The sequence below is a fragment of the Phodopus roborovskii genome, unplaced genomic scaffold, assembly GCF_943737965.1.
Source record: "Phodopus roborovskii unplaced genomic scaffold, PHOROB, whole genome shotgun sequence".
NCBI classification, from domain to species: domain Eukaryota; kingdom Metazoa; phylum Chordata; class Mammalia; order Rodentia; family Cricetidae; genus Phodopus; species Phodopus roborovskii.
In genome coordinates this window covers 24,579,292-24,597,245 of record NW_026125295.1, presented here as the reverse complement: position 1 = coordinate 24,597,245, position 17,954 = coordinate 24,579,292, and the positions used below count along the sequence as shown (strand labels likewise).

Genomic DNA, 17,954 nt, shown 5'->3' with positions numbered 1-17,954 from the left:
TCGTTTCTTCTAGCCCTCCACCCCACCCCCAGTTTCCTATTTCACCTTCAGTATTTTCTTATAGGACTCAGGCATGAGTAGGGGTATTCTGGTGCCCTCTCCAAAACAGACGAAAAATACAAAAGAAAAACTTCATGATGTAACTACCTACAATTTGTTCTCACATATTAGTATCAATTGTAGCTCATTCTGTTATTACAAAATCTTTTGGAGATTTTGATTTTTAATTTTTTCTATAGACTTCAATTAATATAAAAAAAGAATTTATTAAATACTTGAAAGAATTCCAAAGCACTGTATTTGGGACAATTTCAAGGCAGCTGAAGATGCACCTTGGTGGTTTAGTGGTTAGAACTTGCTCAAGGCACCTGAAGATCTTCATGAACATGATATACCTACAGAGTAAATTAGATTAAGGAGATCTCAATGATAGAAAGATCTAATCATGAAGTGCTTCATACTCTCAAAGGAGTCTTGAATTTGGCACATTTGCTATTCCCCCCCCCCAAAAAAAAAACACTGTCCTTTCACAGGGTATTAAATACAGGATTCATGTTTAGTTCATCATTCAAGTCAACTGGGAAAAGATTTCAGATCATCTGAGTGGTAATGCTTGTTTTTCTAGAGGTTTTAGCACGGTATGCTCAGAAGAGTCACTCTGGACTAGAGCGTGTGGGAGCCAGCTGGAGGAGGTTGTAAAAGGAGAACGACTACAGGGTGGGTATGGTTCTAGCCCTCCCCATTTCCAAACCAACCAGAGCTACATCATGGTTCTACTGCTTTCTACACAGAAATTACTAGTTACATTAACTGATAAAATAATTACTATGGCATGGTTTACAAAATTAAATCAACTAGAATTCTAGATTAAATATTAATATTTATACAAAACAAGAAATTACCTCAAAATAAAAGATTTCATTAAACTGCGGATTGCTTGTTTTCTTCTTTACTTTTGTCTTCTTTTGGTCATTCCTGTTCCAATGTGGTAGAGTTTTACCTTGTAGAACTTAATAGTACACAATTATAAAACAAGCTATTTCCAACCAGGAAGCCTGACCCTTTTCTAAATGTAAGGATGACTGAGAGAAGACAATAATTCACATATTGTGTGAGGGGGGAAAAAGCCAGAGTGTCCTCACAAACTCAAACCCAATAATATCTGTACACAGGATACAAGTTTTATTTATGTATACATGCCAAGACTGGATTATTGTCTCTATGGCTGGGAAAGGTTGATTGCCAAGTTCTCTTTGATAGTTTTAAACACATCCTCCTACAGCAGAGAAAGTGGTGAGAAGAAAGGCAGTGAACTCACAATGTCTCCACTGACGCTGAAAACACATGGGAAACGTGGCGTGTCTCTGAACACCGACTTAAAAAACTCCTAATTCCCAGTCAATACACACATTCTGAAGCAGTTATAAATAAATATTCAGGGAGTCTTGTGTCTTTAGCCAGACTCAACCAATGTGAATGTCTTGCGTGATTATATAGCAAACTCAACTGTGATTAAAAAAAAAAGTTTCTATTAAACATTACTTTAAAAGTTCCACTAAAAAATGTGTTCATTCATGAGAAGCCAGATGGAAATGGCAGCGGGGCACGCCTTTAATCCCAACACTCAGGAGGCACAAGCAGGGATCTCTGTGCGTTTGAGGCCAGCCTGGTCTACAGAGTGTTACAGGACAGCCAGAGCTACACAAAGAAAGCCTGTCTCAGAAGAAAAAAAAAAAAAAAAAAAAAAAAGAATTTGTTCATGAGAAAGAAATCATTAAACAGAGAACAAACAGCCTCCTGAGCTGCAGAGCATGTCACTGGTAGAGCAACTGCTTATCATCAATAGTCTGGGTTTGGATGCAGAACTACAAAAAAAGTTTACTCCAAACAAGCAGCTCCTCTCGGCTGACGTGTGCCCCCACCTCCATTTCTCTGTGAGACAGGGGCTTAACTGGGTTCAGGGACTATTGCTATGTTTCCACTACCCAGCAGGGCTGAACATTTTTAACATGGTGTGAGTGTGAGTGTGAGTGACAGCTTTTAATGCTGTATGAAGTCTTGCTTTTTAAATTTAAAACTAATCTGTTTAAAACTAATCTGTAATAATAATAGCATACAAATATTTCAGCTCCCATGGTATCAAATACTTTTTTTACACATGCATGCACAACATACACATACTTTTTAAAACTTTGTGGAAAAAAAAAAAAAAAGAGCTTTAGGTAATAAAGGGGAAGTATGTGTGTAAGAACAAATCCCATGCTTTTGTTCCCTGACTCTAACAGCTTCAAGCTATAGACAAACTCCAGACTAGTCAGTCTCTTAAACGACATGACGTTTTCTAATACAGATATTGCAAAGTGCTATTGGTTTTTCCTGAGTTACAGGCTTATGCAAATGCTATGGGGCACTTCCCTGTACTCTGGAACTTCAGTGGTTCTTCTAGAGCTCAAGACTCTTTGTAAAGTGCTGACATCAGGAATAGAAAAGGAATTTTAAGGCGGAGCTGCTTTTCAGGCAACAGTATGGAAACTGCTTTGTTATACTGAACTGACATTTATTAAAACTTGATTTTTACTTGTATGAAATTGAGGTTATCTGAACTAAGAGTGTTAATGGGTAAAGGCAGCCAGGTGAATATGATTTGAGGTTTTTGTTTTAGACCCTGGATGGCCTACAATTTGTCATGTAGACCCGGATGACCTCAGATTCCGAGATCCACCTGCCTCTGCCTCCCAAGTGCTGTGATTAAAGGCACACACCCCACATGCCTGGCCCACAGCATATGTTTTAAATACATTTTACAAGTGTATAAGATGGAGCTTTCCCCCATAGTCTAGTAAAAGCATAATAGATCTAAAATGATACCCAGAATTTTTCTGTAAAAACAGAACGTGGTTGTTTACCAAGTGTACATTAGAACTTACTAAAAATTCTTCTTTTAAACATTATTTTATGTCATAGTTACTTAGCATTTGATCTAAGACCTTTAGATTTCAAACTCCTAAATCCAACCTTAAACTTGAAAACCCAGTAACAATTCAATAAATATTACCTAGAAGGGCCAACTAGGGAAACCGTTGCATAAGGATCACAGTTTTGTCCATTTATGAGAGGCAATCCATGGCATGCCTTGATGCTAAGGTAGAATAAAAGAGATTTTAAACCGTTAGAGTCTAGTTAACATCATATCATCTCTCCCCACCCCACCCCTTCCCTTCTTATGGACTGGGGACAGAACCCTGGGTTCACACACAGGGCAAGTATTCTGCCTCTGAGCCACACTCCCAACACTAAAACACTATCTTTACATAGAAATCAACCAATTCAAAGGCTTTAAAATTATTTACCACTTTTGCAGTTCCAATACAACTGCTCTAAATGATGTATTTGCTTATTTACATGATTATTCCCCAAAGAGAACTGAAGAGGAATGACACAGCTGGTACTCAGACTACCATAACACATTTCTTTCTGGTAAATACTCAAGGTACATTTTGTGGTTTGATAATACATCAAAACTGCTGCGGCTTCTAAAAAGGAAAAGAAACTACAAACTTACATGAGAAACTATAAACCAGGCCAATGCCATGGCACCATATCCTCTGTTAAAGCATGAATGACACATGAGGAAATGGTTGTGGTTTTACTTAAAACCTGATTCATAAATATAGGGCAAGCTTCACATAGTTCTGTAGTCTTTCATGGTGATTCTCAGCAACAGTTCTTGCATCATTCTGTAGAAAATGTCCTAGACTATAAAAACCAAGGCCATCCAATCTACTTTATGGATGGATTATTGTTATATTTACAGAAAGTGCACAATACAATTTAATGGCCTGATTCTCAAAGATTCTCAGTAATTATTACTGTTAGTTGGTTTAATGTCTAATTCTTCATTTCCTGCTGCCTAACAGGAGCTCATGAATGCTGTTAAGTGGTTTTTTTTCTTTTCTTTTTCTGGAGACAAGGTAGCAACATCCTCTATTTCTCTGCAAAACTCACTCATCACATATGTGGGTGAACTGCAAATGAAGTACTGCCGAGTAAAGAGAAAATTGAAAGTAAGATTTATTTCTACTAAACTGGGTTTCAAAAGTCAAATTTTAAAAATTCTAGGTCTAGAGAGATGGCTCAGATATTAAGAGCACTGGTTGCTCTTCCAGAGGACCAAGTTTCAATTTCCAGCATTTATATGGCAGCTCACAACTGTCTGTAACTCCAATTCTAGGGAATCTGACACCAATGTACATAAAATAAATTTTAATAAATTATTTTTTAAAAATTCTGAAACTAACCAAAAAAGCACAGGCCAAGGAAATATTTCAGGATTTACATTTTCCTATTAGTGAGGAATTATTATTTAACTACAAGTTTTTTTTTTTTTTTTTTTTTTTCCCCTGTGGCTGGTGGGTTCCCTCTTACTAGCTCTGTGATATATGCTGGTCTCATTTGTCTGACAAAGCTTAAAAGCAAATTATAATCAGAACAAACTGTTTCCAAGGAACTTAACTGATCCCTACAGAACAACTCAAATACATTCCAGGAATACAAAGCATTTAGTGACTTCAGTGTCCAATGTAAATAGTAAATAAATATGACCTACTGTGTAAAGAAAACCAAAACAAAACAGAACCAGAAATGACAGAAAATATAACCATAGACAAGGACATTTAAAAATTTTACTTCATAGTGGAGATAGAGAAAAACCTTAAGAGAAATGTAGGTCTAGACATAGAAAAATGTAAGATCTGACAAAAACACAGGTAAACTCAAATGTTTACTAAGACTGTGGAGAGGAGCTGAACAAACATGAGAATAAAATAATTCAGCTTTAGACGTGTAAAGTTGCAATGTTACAGTGGATATGAGACTAAGACTCAAAGCAAACAGGTACAGACAATTAAAAATGGTTTTAATATAATCTCAGACTTTGAAATAGTTGTAAAGATAATATAAGGAGTTTTTATAAACCCAGTACTCAGTGTTAACCAATGTGAAACTACTATAATCAACAAGCTAAAATTAACTTAATACTACTAATGCTAATTAATCTATAGATGTCACTCAGATTTTGCAGAATGCAGTATGGGATCCTATACTACATTCAGGTGCCGTGTCCTCTTAGTCTCTGTCACCCTGGGATAATTGCTTTTGTATTACTTATTCTGAGTTTGTCTGGTATGTGCTCGTGACCGGATTGGGATTAGATATCTTGGTGTCCTTTCCGATATATTATATATATCAAGAGGTACTGGATGTCTCAATACTCTGAAGTGGTTATCTTGAGATAACTTTATGAGGAGGTTCTTTGAGACTATACAAATATGCAATCTTTCTTAGGCTGACATACTTAGTAGTCCTAGATGCTTCCTCATCCTACTATATTTTATCTAGCTATTTACTTCTTTTTTTAAATTTATTTATTTTTCTTATTTTACATATCGATCCCAGTTCCCTCTCTATCCCTCCCTCACTCCCTTTTCCATCCTCCCATACCCCCCTTTCCCCCCACTCCATATGTAGGGTGATGCCTTCCAGGAGGGATCATCTAAATCTCTCAAGTAATTTGGAGTAGGGACTAGGGCCTCCCTCCTGCCTCTAGGTTAAGGGAGTATCCATCCATGGGGAACGTGCTCCCCAAGTCCCTTTGTGCACCAGGGATACATCCTGGTTCCACTGTCAGAGGTCCCTTAGACTGCCCAGGCACTCTAACAGAGGCCCAGCTATCAGTCTGGGGGCCCATTAGCTCCTCCTTGTTCAGATCAGCTGTCTCTGTGGATTTCTGTAGCTAGCTATTTATTTCTGTCTTTTATGTATGAGTGTTTATCTGCTTGTATGTATACCACCTGCATATCTGGTACCTGTGGGAGTCAGAATAGGGTTTCAATCCCCCTGGAAATGAAGTTGTGAGTCACCATGTGGGTTATGAGAATGGAACATAGGTCCTTCGAAAGATTAGCAAGTGCTCTTAACCACTGAACCATCTCTCTAGATCTCCAATTATATTTTTATTATATGCTTTTGTTTTTAACTGACATATAAATGTACATACCTATGACAGATCAATACATTTATATAATGTATAATGATCAGATCAGGGAAATTAGCACATCTAAATTCTAGACACAATTTCTTTGTTTTGGGAATGTTCAAAATGCTCTATACCAGCTGTGCTGAATTGTGCTATGCTATAAACCATTAGAAATTATTCCTCCTGCTGGGTGTTGGTGGTGCATGCCTTTAATCCCAGCACTTGGGAGGCAGAGGCAGGCAGATCTCTCTGAGTTGGAGGCCAGCCTGGTCTACAGAGCTAGTTCCAGGACAGACTTCCAAAGCAATACAGAGAAACTGTCTCAAAAAACAAAAACAAAAAAAACAAAAACAAAAACAACAACAACAAAACAAAAAACAGACAAAAATTATTCCTCCCATCCTGTAGCTCTGACCCATTAACAATTATCCTTCCACCAATCCTTCCCCTCATCTTCTATATGTACTTCCTTAATAATAGCTTTCTAAGTGTCTATATATTTGAGAGTTTGCAGTGTTTGTTTTTCTGCTTGACCCAGTTACAACTATGGTGTTTACCAGTGCTGATTCAATCTCCATCATTCTTCCTGAATTCATTAATTAGAATTAATTAATTAGAAATCCTTTCTTTCTATGCACTTATTCAACTCTTTACTTGTATCAGTAGTGACTCATAAATATTTATTTTATTCTGCAGGTTTTAATCCATTACTATTACTAATTCTGTGGCTCAAATAACTGGCCATCTGGAGTTCATTCATATCTATCTGTCCATTATTTTAAGATTATTTTTTACTTTTTAATTTCATAAGATATTCTAGCACCATCATATATTTCTGTTATCCAAGCCCTTAAAGCAGCAATGTGAAAAAGGATTCTAGGTGTTCTGTTCTATTTTGTTTTTTTTAAATGGAGTTGTACTAATGTTGCAGCCATAACCATATTTGGCCATTAATTTAAAATTAAACAAAATTAAAAAGTACTTAATCATGTAAGCCATATTTCAAGTCTTCAACAGCCACACATGGCTGGTAGGTATTAAACTGGGAGTGAAGATGTAAAATGTTTTCTTTTTCATATAAATATCTACTGGTCAGCATTCATACTGGATACATTTGTGTACAATCCTGTGCACATACCATTCCCCAAGCCCCTACATCTTTAAACAACATGTCTTTGAGAAGTCTACCTTCAAAGGAGAGCAGAAAACAGAATGAGTTAGCTAATAGTACAAATGTCTCAGAGCATGCATTTTAGGATGGGAGCTATATGTAACAAGGTCAACCAAGGTCAGCGAGAATCAGAAGATGAAGCAGGAGAAAAATATAACCATAGAAAGAAAGTCCTTGAAATGGGGGAGATGACTACAAACCCTGTAACCTATAACAGAGACCTGCCTGAAAGTTATACTGGTGTAATAGTGGCACAAGTGTTAAAAATAGACAACCTCTGCTTTTATTTAAGGCCCACTCCAGGAGATGGAACCCAAACCTGACACTGCTAAAGTGGCCAAAAACCTGGGACTAGCTAGGTCATGGGCCTAGGGGAAAATCTATTATTATTTTGCTAAAGGAACATAGCAATGACTCCTAATGACATAATGCAATAACCATAGGTGAATGCATCATTCAACCCTCATCAGAGAACAAAGAGACCCACAACTGTACACTATGCAGTTCTAAGTGGGATGTCTTCATCAAATCATCCCTTCAAGGCTCCAGGGTCTAAGCAGAAGAGACAGAAAGATTCTAGGAGTCAGATGTAGCAGGTGACTCCCAAGAAAACAACTGCTAGAGACAACAGGGTTGATATACATATGAACTCACAGACTGTGACAACATGCCTAAGACTTAAGAGACTCAAATAATCCCAGTGCTGAGAAGAAATAGATGTAAAGAAGCTACTTGCAATTGAAAACTGCTGGGAAAGAGAGAAATCAGTCTTCTCCAGTGGTGTCTCTAGGTACATATCACACACACTCCAAAGCAGGCCCTGTGCCCAGGAGCAGTTGGAGAACACAAAAAGGACCTCCATGTTGTGTGTTTTAGTTTTTTTTTTGGTTTTGATTTTCATTTTTTTTAAAAGTGTATGTGCAAGTGCATGTGCATACATGCAAGTACGCATGCATGTGAGTGAGTGAGAATTCATGGAACACAAGCAAGTTTATGAAGCTGGGTGGGAAGCGAGGTCAGGAGGATCTGGGAGGAGTTGGGGGAGGGAAAATGATCAAAATATATTGTATGAACTGACTATCAATTTTAAACAGGGTGGAGCAAACAAATGTTTTTATTTTCTAGTAAGCACAGCACAAATCATGGATACTTTCTATAAAAACCATGAAAACTCCAATTTGGAGAGAAGAAGGCCAACCAATTAAACATGAGGACCCAAAGAAAGGCATGGAATGACTAGATGAGGACATTAATTAACTTAGCTTTATTTACTTCACATAGATCTAAAGGGATTAGAAACCTAGAAATATCAGTGAGTAATCTACATTTAAAAAATGTCCTTTGAAAGGACTCTATCCAATTCTCCCTAGCCCAACAATCAAGAAATAGGACACCCAGAAAGACAAACCTTTATAAACTAATAAAGCAAAAATTTTGCTCTTCCACCAAAAACCAAAAATAAATAAATAAATAAAAGTAGTAGCTAAAATTGTGGCATACATATACACACACACACACACACACACACACACACACACACACACACACACACACAGGTCAAAGTTTAGAGGGCGAGAGGAGAGCTAGTCTTACTCTGTGTATGTCTGTAGAGAAAAATAAAACATTCTGAGAAGTAAAGTTAAGAGCATGTGTCATCCATAGATCTACCTTCAAATAATGGCAAAAAAGAAAATTATTTAAACAAGATGAGAAAAGAAACGTCAACTCAGGAACAAAGGCAATGCCTTGAGGAATGGGGGTTTTCATCATTAGGAGAGTCAATTACAATTTGGAGCAGCAATAGAAAATAACTTCTCCATTTCCTTGCCCTGAGGTATGTGGTTATGTACCTCATAAATTCAGAGAATATTCAGATACCAACTGAGGCAAAGACACAAAAGGTCCCAGAATGAAAGAGTCTTGGTAGCTTGCTGGTGACCTAGGGTATGCATCTGAAGGGGAGGAAAGAAGTAGAAGACTAGACTAGAACAGGAATTTTACAGCACAGTCAGACCATTAAGAATTAGGATGATAAAGAATACCAAATAAGGAAAAATTCTGGAAATGTGTGTGTGTGTGCGTGCGTGCGTGCCTGTCTTGAGTTCTTTGAAAAGATATCCTCTGGTAGCAAGTCTCTACTGCTAGGAAGTCAGAGGCCCTTACCTATGACCTTGCCATACCTTAATGCAGAAGATATGTCATTTAATCCACATTCAATAGAAATTAGTTGAATATATAATGACTGGCCATAACCTAAGTGGACTAGATTGAAAACAAAACTGGATTATCAGCTTAGTAAAGAAATGATCTATGTGAGTTTCATTTTGAAGTTTCAGAAATATTTAAAATAAGAAGTTGGTCTAAGAATGTAACATAGAGAATTATTTCTAGGTAATTTTGGCAAAAAGTAAAAATAAAAACGGTATGCTTACTGTACAACAAGCTGCTGGCACACAGTTCCATTCTCTGTGATCAGTTCATTCAGTTTTAATTCAAGGTGAACTTTTCCCTATGACAAAAAAAAAAAAAAAAAAAAAAATCATAAACTGAACAGTCTATTTTGCTAACAAAATATTACAATGTACTTTTGTCCAAATGGCACATATTTAATTATTCACTAACCACTATCACATGGCTCTGCACATACTTAGTTGTTAAATGCCTAATAACCAACAATGCATATATGAAAGTTCTGAAAGTAAAGAGTCTAATTCTTATATTAAATATGACATACAAAAATTTAAGAACTTAATGCCCTGTTTAATAAATGTTTATGTACCTCAATGACCACAGTTTTTCCTTAATGATAGCACTTATGTTTTTGGTAAAATTAAAGAGAAATTAATTTCTAAAGCTATACAATTAAGTTAAAGACAGTAAGAATCCATTTTTAAAAACTTATTTCTATCAACTATTAACTTAATATAGCAGATTATATTTATATACTTTAACATAAGCAGATTTAATATCTGACATGTTTTAAGAGGTACTATGGGAACAGGTGGGAACAAACAGATGTCTTGGACACAATCACTACCTGCCAGAAGTTCAAGAACTAGCGAGGGATACTTAAAGAGTAACAATAAATGGCCAAAATCACTGAAGGAAATGACTCTGGAATAAAACAGAGTTCTTTCTGGCATACAGCTGCTAAGAGCTGGGTTTAAAACACAATTTAGTAAATTTAAAGGAATTCAAGCTGTCAACTTCCTCAAGAATAGAGCTTAGGAAAAACACAATCTAGAGCTTGGTTATCTTTTCCATTCACCAGTGATGAGCAATTCTAAACTGGTTAGCAATCAGTGCTGCATTACCTCTACCCAGCTGATAAGACATATTTCCACAGTGCCAAGTAGAGATCCTGGGTACAATGTCTAGCAGCTGGTGAACCGAGTGATCTTATCAGAGGTAGTGTAGCATGAATTCTAACAGGTCTTAATAATAAAAACAGGAAATAAAGGAAGAGCATAATAGACATATAAATCCTGATATTAAATAAAAATGCATGACAATTTATGCATATTTCAGAAAAACAGAAGTACTTAGGCAAAGTAAAATGCATAAAAATAAAATCCTCTTATGTCCAGACAGTCTCTAAATCAAAAATATTTAAATTTAATAATTTCCTTATAAAAATAACTCAGTATTTTCCAGGGTTGTTGAGACTATTCCATGGTTAAGAACTTTGGCTTCTCCCACAGACCCCTGTTCAACTCCCAGCAACCACATGGCAGCTCACAACCATCTGTAATTCCAGCTCTGGGAGACCCGATGCATCTTCTGGATTCTAAGAGCACCAAATATGCACATGGTGTACATACACACACATAGACACACAAACACATAAAATACACAAATCTAAGAAAACAAATTTAAAAGAATTCCATAGGTTTCAACTGTTCTTAAGAAAACTTCTAAAGAGGGGAGAAAAAAGTAAAACTTATGCCTTCTGACAGATTTTGCTGCTTGTTTTTGAGATAAAATCTTTCTCTATTGTCTAAGCTGTTCCTGAAATCAGATTAGATGCCTGTCCTGCGTCAGCCTACAGAGTAGCTGGAATTACAGTGTACAACAACACAGCATCTGGCAGGGCTTTATCTACAGAAATTGTCTCTGTAAATAATTTTGAACACAACTATCACATAAAACACAAAGTTTTGCTTTATAACATCTCTTATATTAGGTTTGTTTTTCTCTTAAACAATAATTTAATAATGAAATAGAGAGCAGGGAACAGTGATGCATGCCTTTAGTCCCAGCACTCAGGAAGCAGAAATAAGAAGATCTCTGAGTTTAAGGACAGGCTGGTCTACACAGTGATTTCCAGAGCTATATAGTGAGACCCTGTTGCAAAATAATGAATAAAAATGTAAAAAATGAAATTTAAAAAGAGACAGAATGGCTAGTTTCTGTTACTTCCTATATACAAATTTATAAGTGAAATGAAGTTTTAAAAATCAACCTATAATAATAATGAATTATACTTTTATATTCATGATGCATTAATTTAGCATGTGTTTAATAAACTTATAAATTCCTTCTTAAATGTCGTTTAAAACAAAGGCCATGAACAAAAAAGTATGTAACAATCAATAACTTATGGTATGATCCAGATGGTCAAGATTATCCTGTTGGGTAAGATTAAATAGTAATTGCATCAAAAGGACATAACTGACATTACATCTGGGTTTGCTGTCTGTACAAGTTGTGTGGGACACCACCCATAATTAACAGTGCTCTACATCATGGTACCTAAGAAACAAGAATAGGACAAAGCTTGAAAGCTATGAGTTCCAGCATCTTTACAGCTAAGAGGATGGCTGCAGGCCAAACAAAATTTACAGAAGGCACTGTCGTAAGCTGTACTAACTTCACTTGTATGGACGAAAACACAGAAAAAGGACACCAAGTGTCACACAATGACTATCAGAAACCAAGACTAGAACTTAAGGCGGAAAGTGCTTTGAAATGAAAGAAGCAGTCAGTCAGAATCAAGAGCTGATTAAAAGTCAAGGAAGAGAAGGGCTAGAATGCCCACTGAGCTTAGAGTCCTAAGTGGGGTGAGCCACTTGTGCTTCCTCAGGCTCACTGCAGAGTCTGAAGGCACTTTTTAATGGTTTAAGAGAACAGTTCAATCCAGAGGGGAAAATTGCAAAAAACGGAACCCAATTCTGTGTGTTATGAAGAAGGCAGAAAAGAGGCTGAAGAAATGTCTCAGTGGTTAAGAGCACTCATTACTCTGGTAAAAACCCAGGTTTGACTCCCAGGATCTACATGATAGCTCACAACCACTTGCAACTCCTGTTCCAAGGGATCTCATGCTCTCTTCTGACTTTTGTGGGCTTTGCACACATGTGGCACATGTACATGTACACAGGCACAAGCACATACGCATGAAATAAACATTTTTTTTAAAAAATTTGCCAAGGAGCTGAAAACATGGTTCAACAGTTCAGAGCACTGGCTGCTCTTGTAGAGGACCTGGGTTAACTCTCAGCACCTACATGGAGAGTCACAAACATCTGTACCTTCAGTTTTAAGAGGTCCAACACCCTCTGGCTTCAACAGACACTAGGCACACATGCGTAGAGACATACATATAGGCAAAATACTAACACATATAAATTTTTAAAATTAAAATTCTGTCCAAAGCCGAGCAGTGGTGGTGCACACCTTTAATCCCAGTACTCAGGAGGCAAAGGCAGGTGGATCTCTGTGAGTTCGAGAACAACTTTGTCTATAAGAGCTAGTTCCAGGACAGGCTCCAAAGCTACAGAGAAACCTGTCTTAAAAAACAAAAACAAAACAAAACAAAATCTGTCCAAAAATGTATAAGTTGTACCCATTAAATACTGCTATCATGAACTTCTGAAAAGAAAATAATAACTGCAATAATAAAGTAGCAAAGTAAAAGGCTAAAATATTTAAACAGTTTGGGTATAAAATGCAAGTTACTGGTGGGGATCTTCTCTTTTAAGAACTAAACTACATTTGTGCATGTCACTTCCTGTGTCTTTACAAGCAAAGACAATCCTTTACACTGAGATCCTCATTTCACAACGATCCTTGGGCAACAATAATCAGCAATCATTTGAATTTCAAATACTAATTAGTGGTGACAGATAGAAAATTAAGTATCTCCCTTTCTGAGATAAAGATACTAATCATTTCATCTACTTAAGCCCTTAGACAAACGGGCCTAACCCAAACTCCAGAATGTACTGTCCTATAATGTTTTCTCCAACCACATCAAATTAGACTTCAGTGGATAGTGACCCAAATTTAGCCAACTTCTCTGCAAATTGTGAGTCAGATGTTTGAGGATGAGGAAGCTGTATGTACACAGAGACTCAAAGATGAATATTGTATTAACAGTATATACAACAGCAAATTCACAGAAAGAAACAGAGGAAGAGGTATGTATTCTCATTAGATAAAAAGAGTGGGTGAAATTTTATCTTTAAGACTTTTAAATATGGCAGCAGAGGGAGCTTGGCTGGTAAAGAGCCTGCCACATATGCATGTGGCATTTAATCTCTACCACCTACCCAGAAAAATGGGTGTGTAAAAAGTTAAGTGTCTAACTACATCCTAAGTATGTGCCCCTCCACCCAGAGTTAAGTGTAGTCCTTGTCTGAAATATCAAGGAAACTTCTCTTTGCAACAGACCAAGACCATTACAGAAAACCATAACCAGCAAAATGCAGAGCTGTGGTGCCCAGCCCCAACAGACACATTTACAATACAGTTCCTTTACCTAAGGCCTGAGGTCATTGTGCAAGAGGGGAATAGAAAGATGTTGAGAACCAGAGGATCACAAAGTCTGCTGTGAAACTGTCTCCTAATAGTAATGTTACAAAGTACACCCATAAAGTTTTACCAACAGAAAGCTAAAGGGGATGAGGGTAGCCCAGGAGGCCCCAATTCTACAAAAAGAACTATAGCAACCTAAGGAGTGTTAACAGCAGGAGAAAATAGTCTTCCCCAGGGAAGAACACACCAATTGGTTATCCAATCACAAATGGGAGGCCCTGAAAACATACATAAGGCAATATTGTACAGATTGAGCAGATTGTAGTTATGAATTTAAGGATATATGTATATACATACATATGTACACATAAGTGTATGTAACAACAATTGATGAAAAAAGAAGACATGAATTTGAAAAAGAACAAAGAAGGATATGTGGGAGGGTTTGGAGAGAGGAAAGGAAAAACAATGTAATTATATGATCTCAAAAAATTAAAAAATAACTTTTAAAAAAAGGTGGATGTGATATTGTGTAATTGTAATCCCAATGCTAGAGAGGCGAGAGACAGGCAGATCCCCAGGACATGCTGAGCAGCAAGCCTAGCAAGTTAGTGAACTCCAGGTCCCAAGGAGAGATCCTATCTCAAAGAGCAAGAGGGAGTATCTTGAGGAATGACACCCGAGGTTATTCTCTGGCTTCTAAATGTGCAAGCCCACAAGCACATGAGCTCCTGCACACACATACACCTGCCACACACAATTCCCCCATAACCCCCAAACCTTTTTTCTCTTTATTTTACAAATATAAAGTTGATACAATGAAAGAGAAAGAAGAAAACATTAACTATCCACTCTGCAAAGAGAAAGGTAAGAAAACATAAACATGGAAAGAAATCAATCAGCACATCTCAGTCCCAAGGCTTTACAGCACACACTGCTGCGGGGCTGAGGCCTCCTGCAAAGGATAACACCACACAGTGCTCATTCATTAATGTCTCCGTGGTGGGCAACCATTTTATGAGAATTTAAAGTCACTTCAAAGATCACTTTTAACTTATGTGAATTTTTATCTTGTCTGCTACTGTCAGAACCTAACCGCTAATCAACATGCAGCCTTTGGGCAAAAGCCTGATGAGGAGCTCACAAGCTCCCTAGGAACTTTCTAATGCACCCCCTCTAGGCAGTCTAGTGTGTGATTACACCAAGACAGATCTCCACTGGAATCAGTTTCTGTGACTAGAGAAGTCAGCGCATCTTTAATCCTATTAAAATAATCTGTAAAATGAGGTTAAGACGACCTACCTCAAAGTGCTATTGTGGACCTTAAATGACATAATGTTTATTAGGTACTCACTGTTGTGACAAGTATACACTTTTATTATTACTAAAAGTAATTATTAGATGGAGTCCTGGCTAAATTCACTCTCATCACTTTCTATATAGTCATCTATTTTTATGTTTGTGTGTTTTCTTTTAAAAGTTAAAAAGATGCAGAGTAAACAAACACTAACAGACTAGGCTCTGTATTAAGTATGCGCTGCTTTCACATCTTTTATACTTACAAGGTTAATGTGGTATTCTCGGATCAATTTGTGGCTAAATAATATTCCCAATGACACCACATTATCTTAAAAAGAATTATCCATCCCTCCCACCTCCTACTGCACCCTTCTTTTACAATCTATTTTAAATAACGGGTAAATCTTGCTAATTACCACTTTAGATAAAAGTTCTGGAAAGGTTAATGACTAATGGTCATGAACCCAAACAGTACTAAAACTTAAAATGCCAATACTATATATAAAACCCAAATGCTACTTTAAGTATTTTCATGTTTCAGAGGTGACAGTTTTATATATACAGTGTCAAAAGCTTGTGCCACCATATTAGCTTCTAGTATTGTCTCCAAGTATTACATAAAGATACTCTATAGAGCTCTACATTTTCAGAACAAAATCTTTAAATTCTTTAGAAAATGGATGCTGGTCATTAAGAATGCATTTAATAAAGAAAGTGTACTAAATCTTCTAATCCATTTCAGATCAAACTCTCAAAGCCCTTTCTTATCTTCCTCTGTATTCAAATTACTAGAAAGATTAGATGGGTGCAGTGATGCATGACTATAATCCCAACACTAGGGAGGTTCTAAGGTGTATAGCCAACCTCAGGTACACAGTGCGTACCACCTCCAAAAAGGTTAACAACATACCCAATTCCTCATGTGGATTGTATACAGAAAATGTAGTAAATCGTGTCAAAAAAAAGAAAAAGTAAATTGGTAATTTTGTAAGGCTACATTAGAAAGGCACCTATACTGGCTAGTTTTATGTCAACCTGACACAAGCTAGAGTTATGTGAAAGGAGGGAACTTCAGTTGAGAAAATGCCTCCATAAGATCCAGTTGTAGTGCATTTTCTTAATTAGTGATTGATGGGGGAGGGCCCAACCCATTGTGAGTGGTGTTACCCCTGGGCAGGTGGTCCTAGGTTCTGTAAGAAAGCAGGCTGAGCAAGCTATGAGGGCAAGCCAATAAGCAGCATCCCTCCATGGCCTCTGCCATCAGAGCTCCTGCCTCCAGGTTCCTGGCCTGTTTGAGTTCAATGATAAACGGTGTCTTAATTTGGGTTTTATTGCTGTGAAAAGACATCATAACCATGAAAACTCCTTTTATTAAAAAACAAACAAACAAAACAAAAATCATTTAATTGGGGCTGGCTTATAATTCAGAGGTTTAGTTCATTATCATAATGGTGAGAAGCATGGCAGCAGGCAGGCAGAAACGATGCTGGAGAAGGAGCTGAGAGTTCCACATCTTGATCGACAGGCAGTAGCAAGAGAGTGCCACATTGAGCCTAGCTTGAGCATCAGAGACCTCAAAGCCCACCCCAAGTCACCCACTTCCTCCATCAAAGCCACAAATATTCCAGGTCACACTTCTTAATAGCGCCACTCCCTATGAGCCTATGGGGCCATTCATTCAAACTGCCACAAACAGCAATACGGAAGGTACAAGCCAAATGAGCTCCTCCCCAACTTGCTGTTTTGGATCACAGTGTTTCATCACAGCAATAGAAACCCTAACTAGGACACCACTAGACTGACTGATGGTAATAAATTTACATTTGCATAGACACGAATAGGTTTGTTTGTTTGAAAAACAAAAGTTTATGTAGCCTGGCTGGCTTTAAATCCCCTCTTCAGTTCCTAGGTTCTGGGATTACAGTATATACCATCATATTCAGTTTTAGTGATCCTGGGGATCCAGGTCTTCGGGAATGCTAGTCAAACACTCTACCAACCGAACTACAACACAGCTCAAAATTAATATGAGTCCAATATAGTGAGTTTTATTCTCATTTTACAGAAACAAAGCCAAAGATCATCAGAATAACCATACATAAAAATACTGAGTAAAAATTTTCTGACTACTTCCTCACATTTGTTGCTTCTGACCTGGGTTATTGACAGGGCTATACTAGTGGGATCTGAATGATACTTACAGTCAAATGGAAAGAGTGAATATTAAAATGGGGTGGAGCAGGTAAACCAAAAGCAGCCCTTGGCTGTTTTGTGTACTTAAGGGATTTCAGCACACAATTTTGAGAATTTAAACCTAGAGATTGCATGAAAGGTTATGAGGAAATGGAGATACACTTATTTGCAAATTATCTGTGGGTATGTTTTTCCCCTTGTCTTATTAAACTTCTGTTTGAGTCCTAGAGGCAAATTATAGTCTCCTCAAGAGACGAAGAATCCTGATTGCAATTACACTCTTAGAAATGGTTTCACAATCATTACTGCACTTAATAAATAGGGTTACAAAAAAAAAATTCCCTTAGAAATAATTCTTCAGTCATAGAAACTCAAGCTTTCTAGAAAGTTCAACTATTTGGCTAAATATATAGTTCTGTTCATGTACAGAATCTATATACAGCCTTTTATTCTGGCAAGAGGAAAGAAGAGGCTAACAAGCATAATGATACCCTTTCAAATAAA

The 17,954-nt window shown here is 37.1% G+C and overlaps 1 protein-coding gene across 2 annotated transcripts in view; it reads right to left on the bottom strand.

Annotated features, from left to right (window-relative positions):
• Rasa2 (RAS p21 protein activator 2) overlaps positions 1–17,954 on the bottom strand; it is a 90,402-nt gene that overhangs the window by 45,666 nt on the left and 26,782 nt on the right. For both annotated transcript variants that reach the window (XM_051206812.1, XM_051206802.1), the window contains exons 5-7: positions 9,638–9,714; positions 3,056–3,139; positions 903–975 (exon numbers count right to left, since the gene is read on the bottom strand). In XM_051206812.1, coding sequence (XP_051062769.1) covers positions 903–975; positions 3,056–3,139; positions 9,638–9,714 — 234 coding nt within the window. The remainder of the gene's footprint in view (positions 1–902; positions 976–3,055; positions 3,140–9,637; positions 9,715–17,954) is intronic.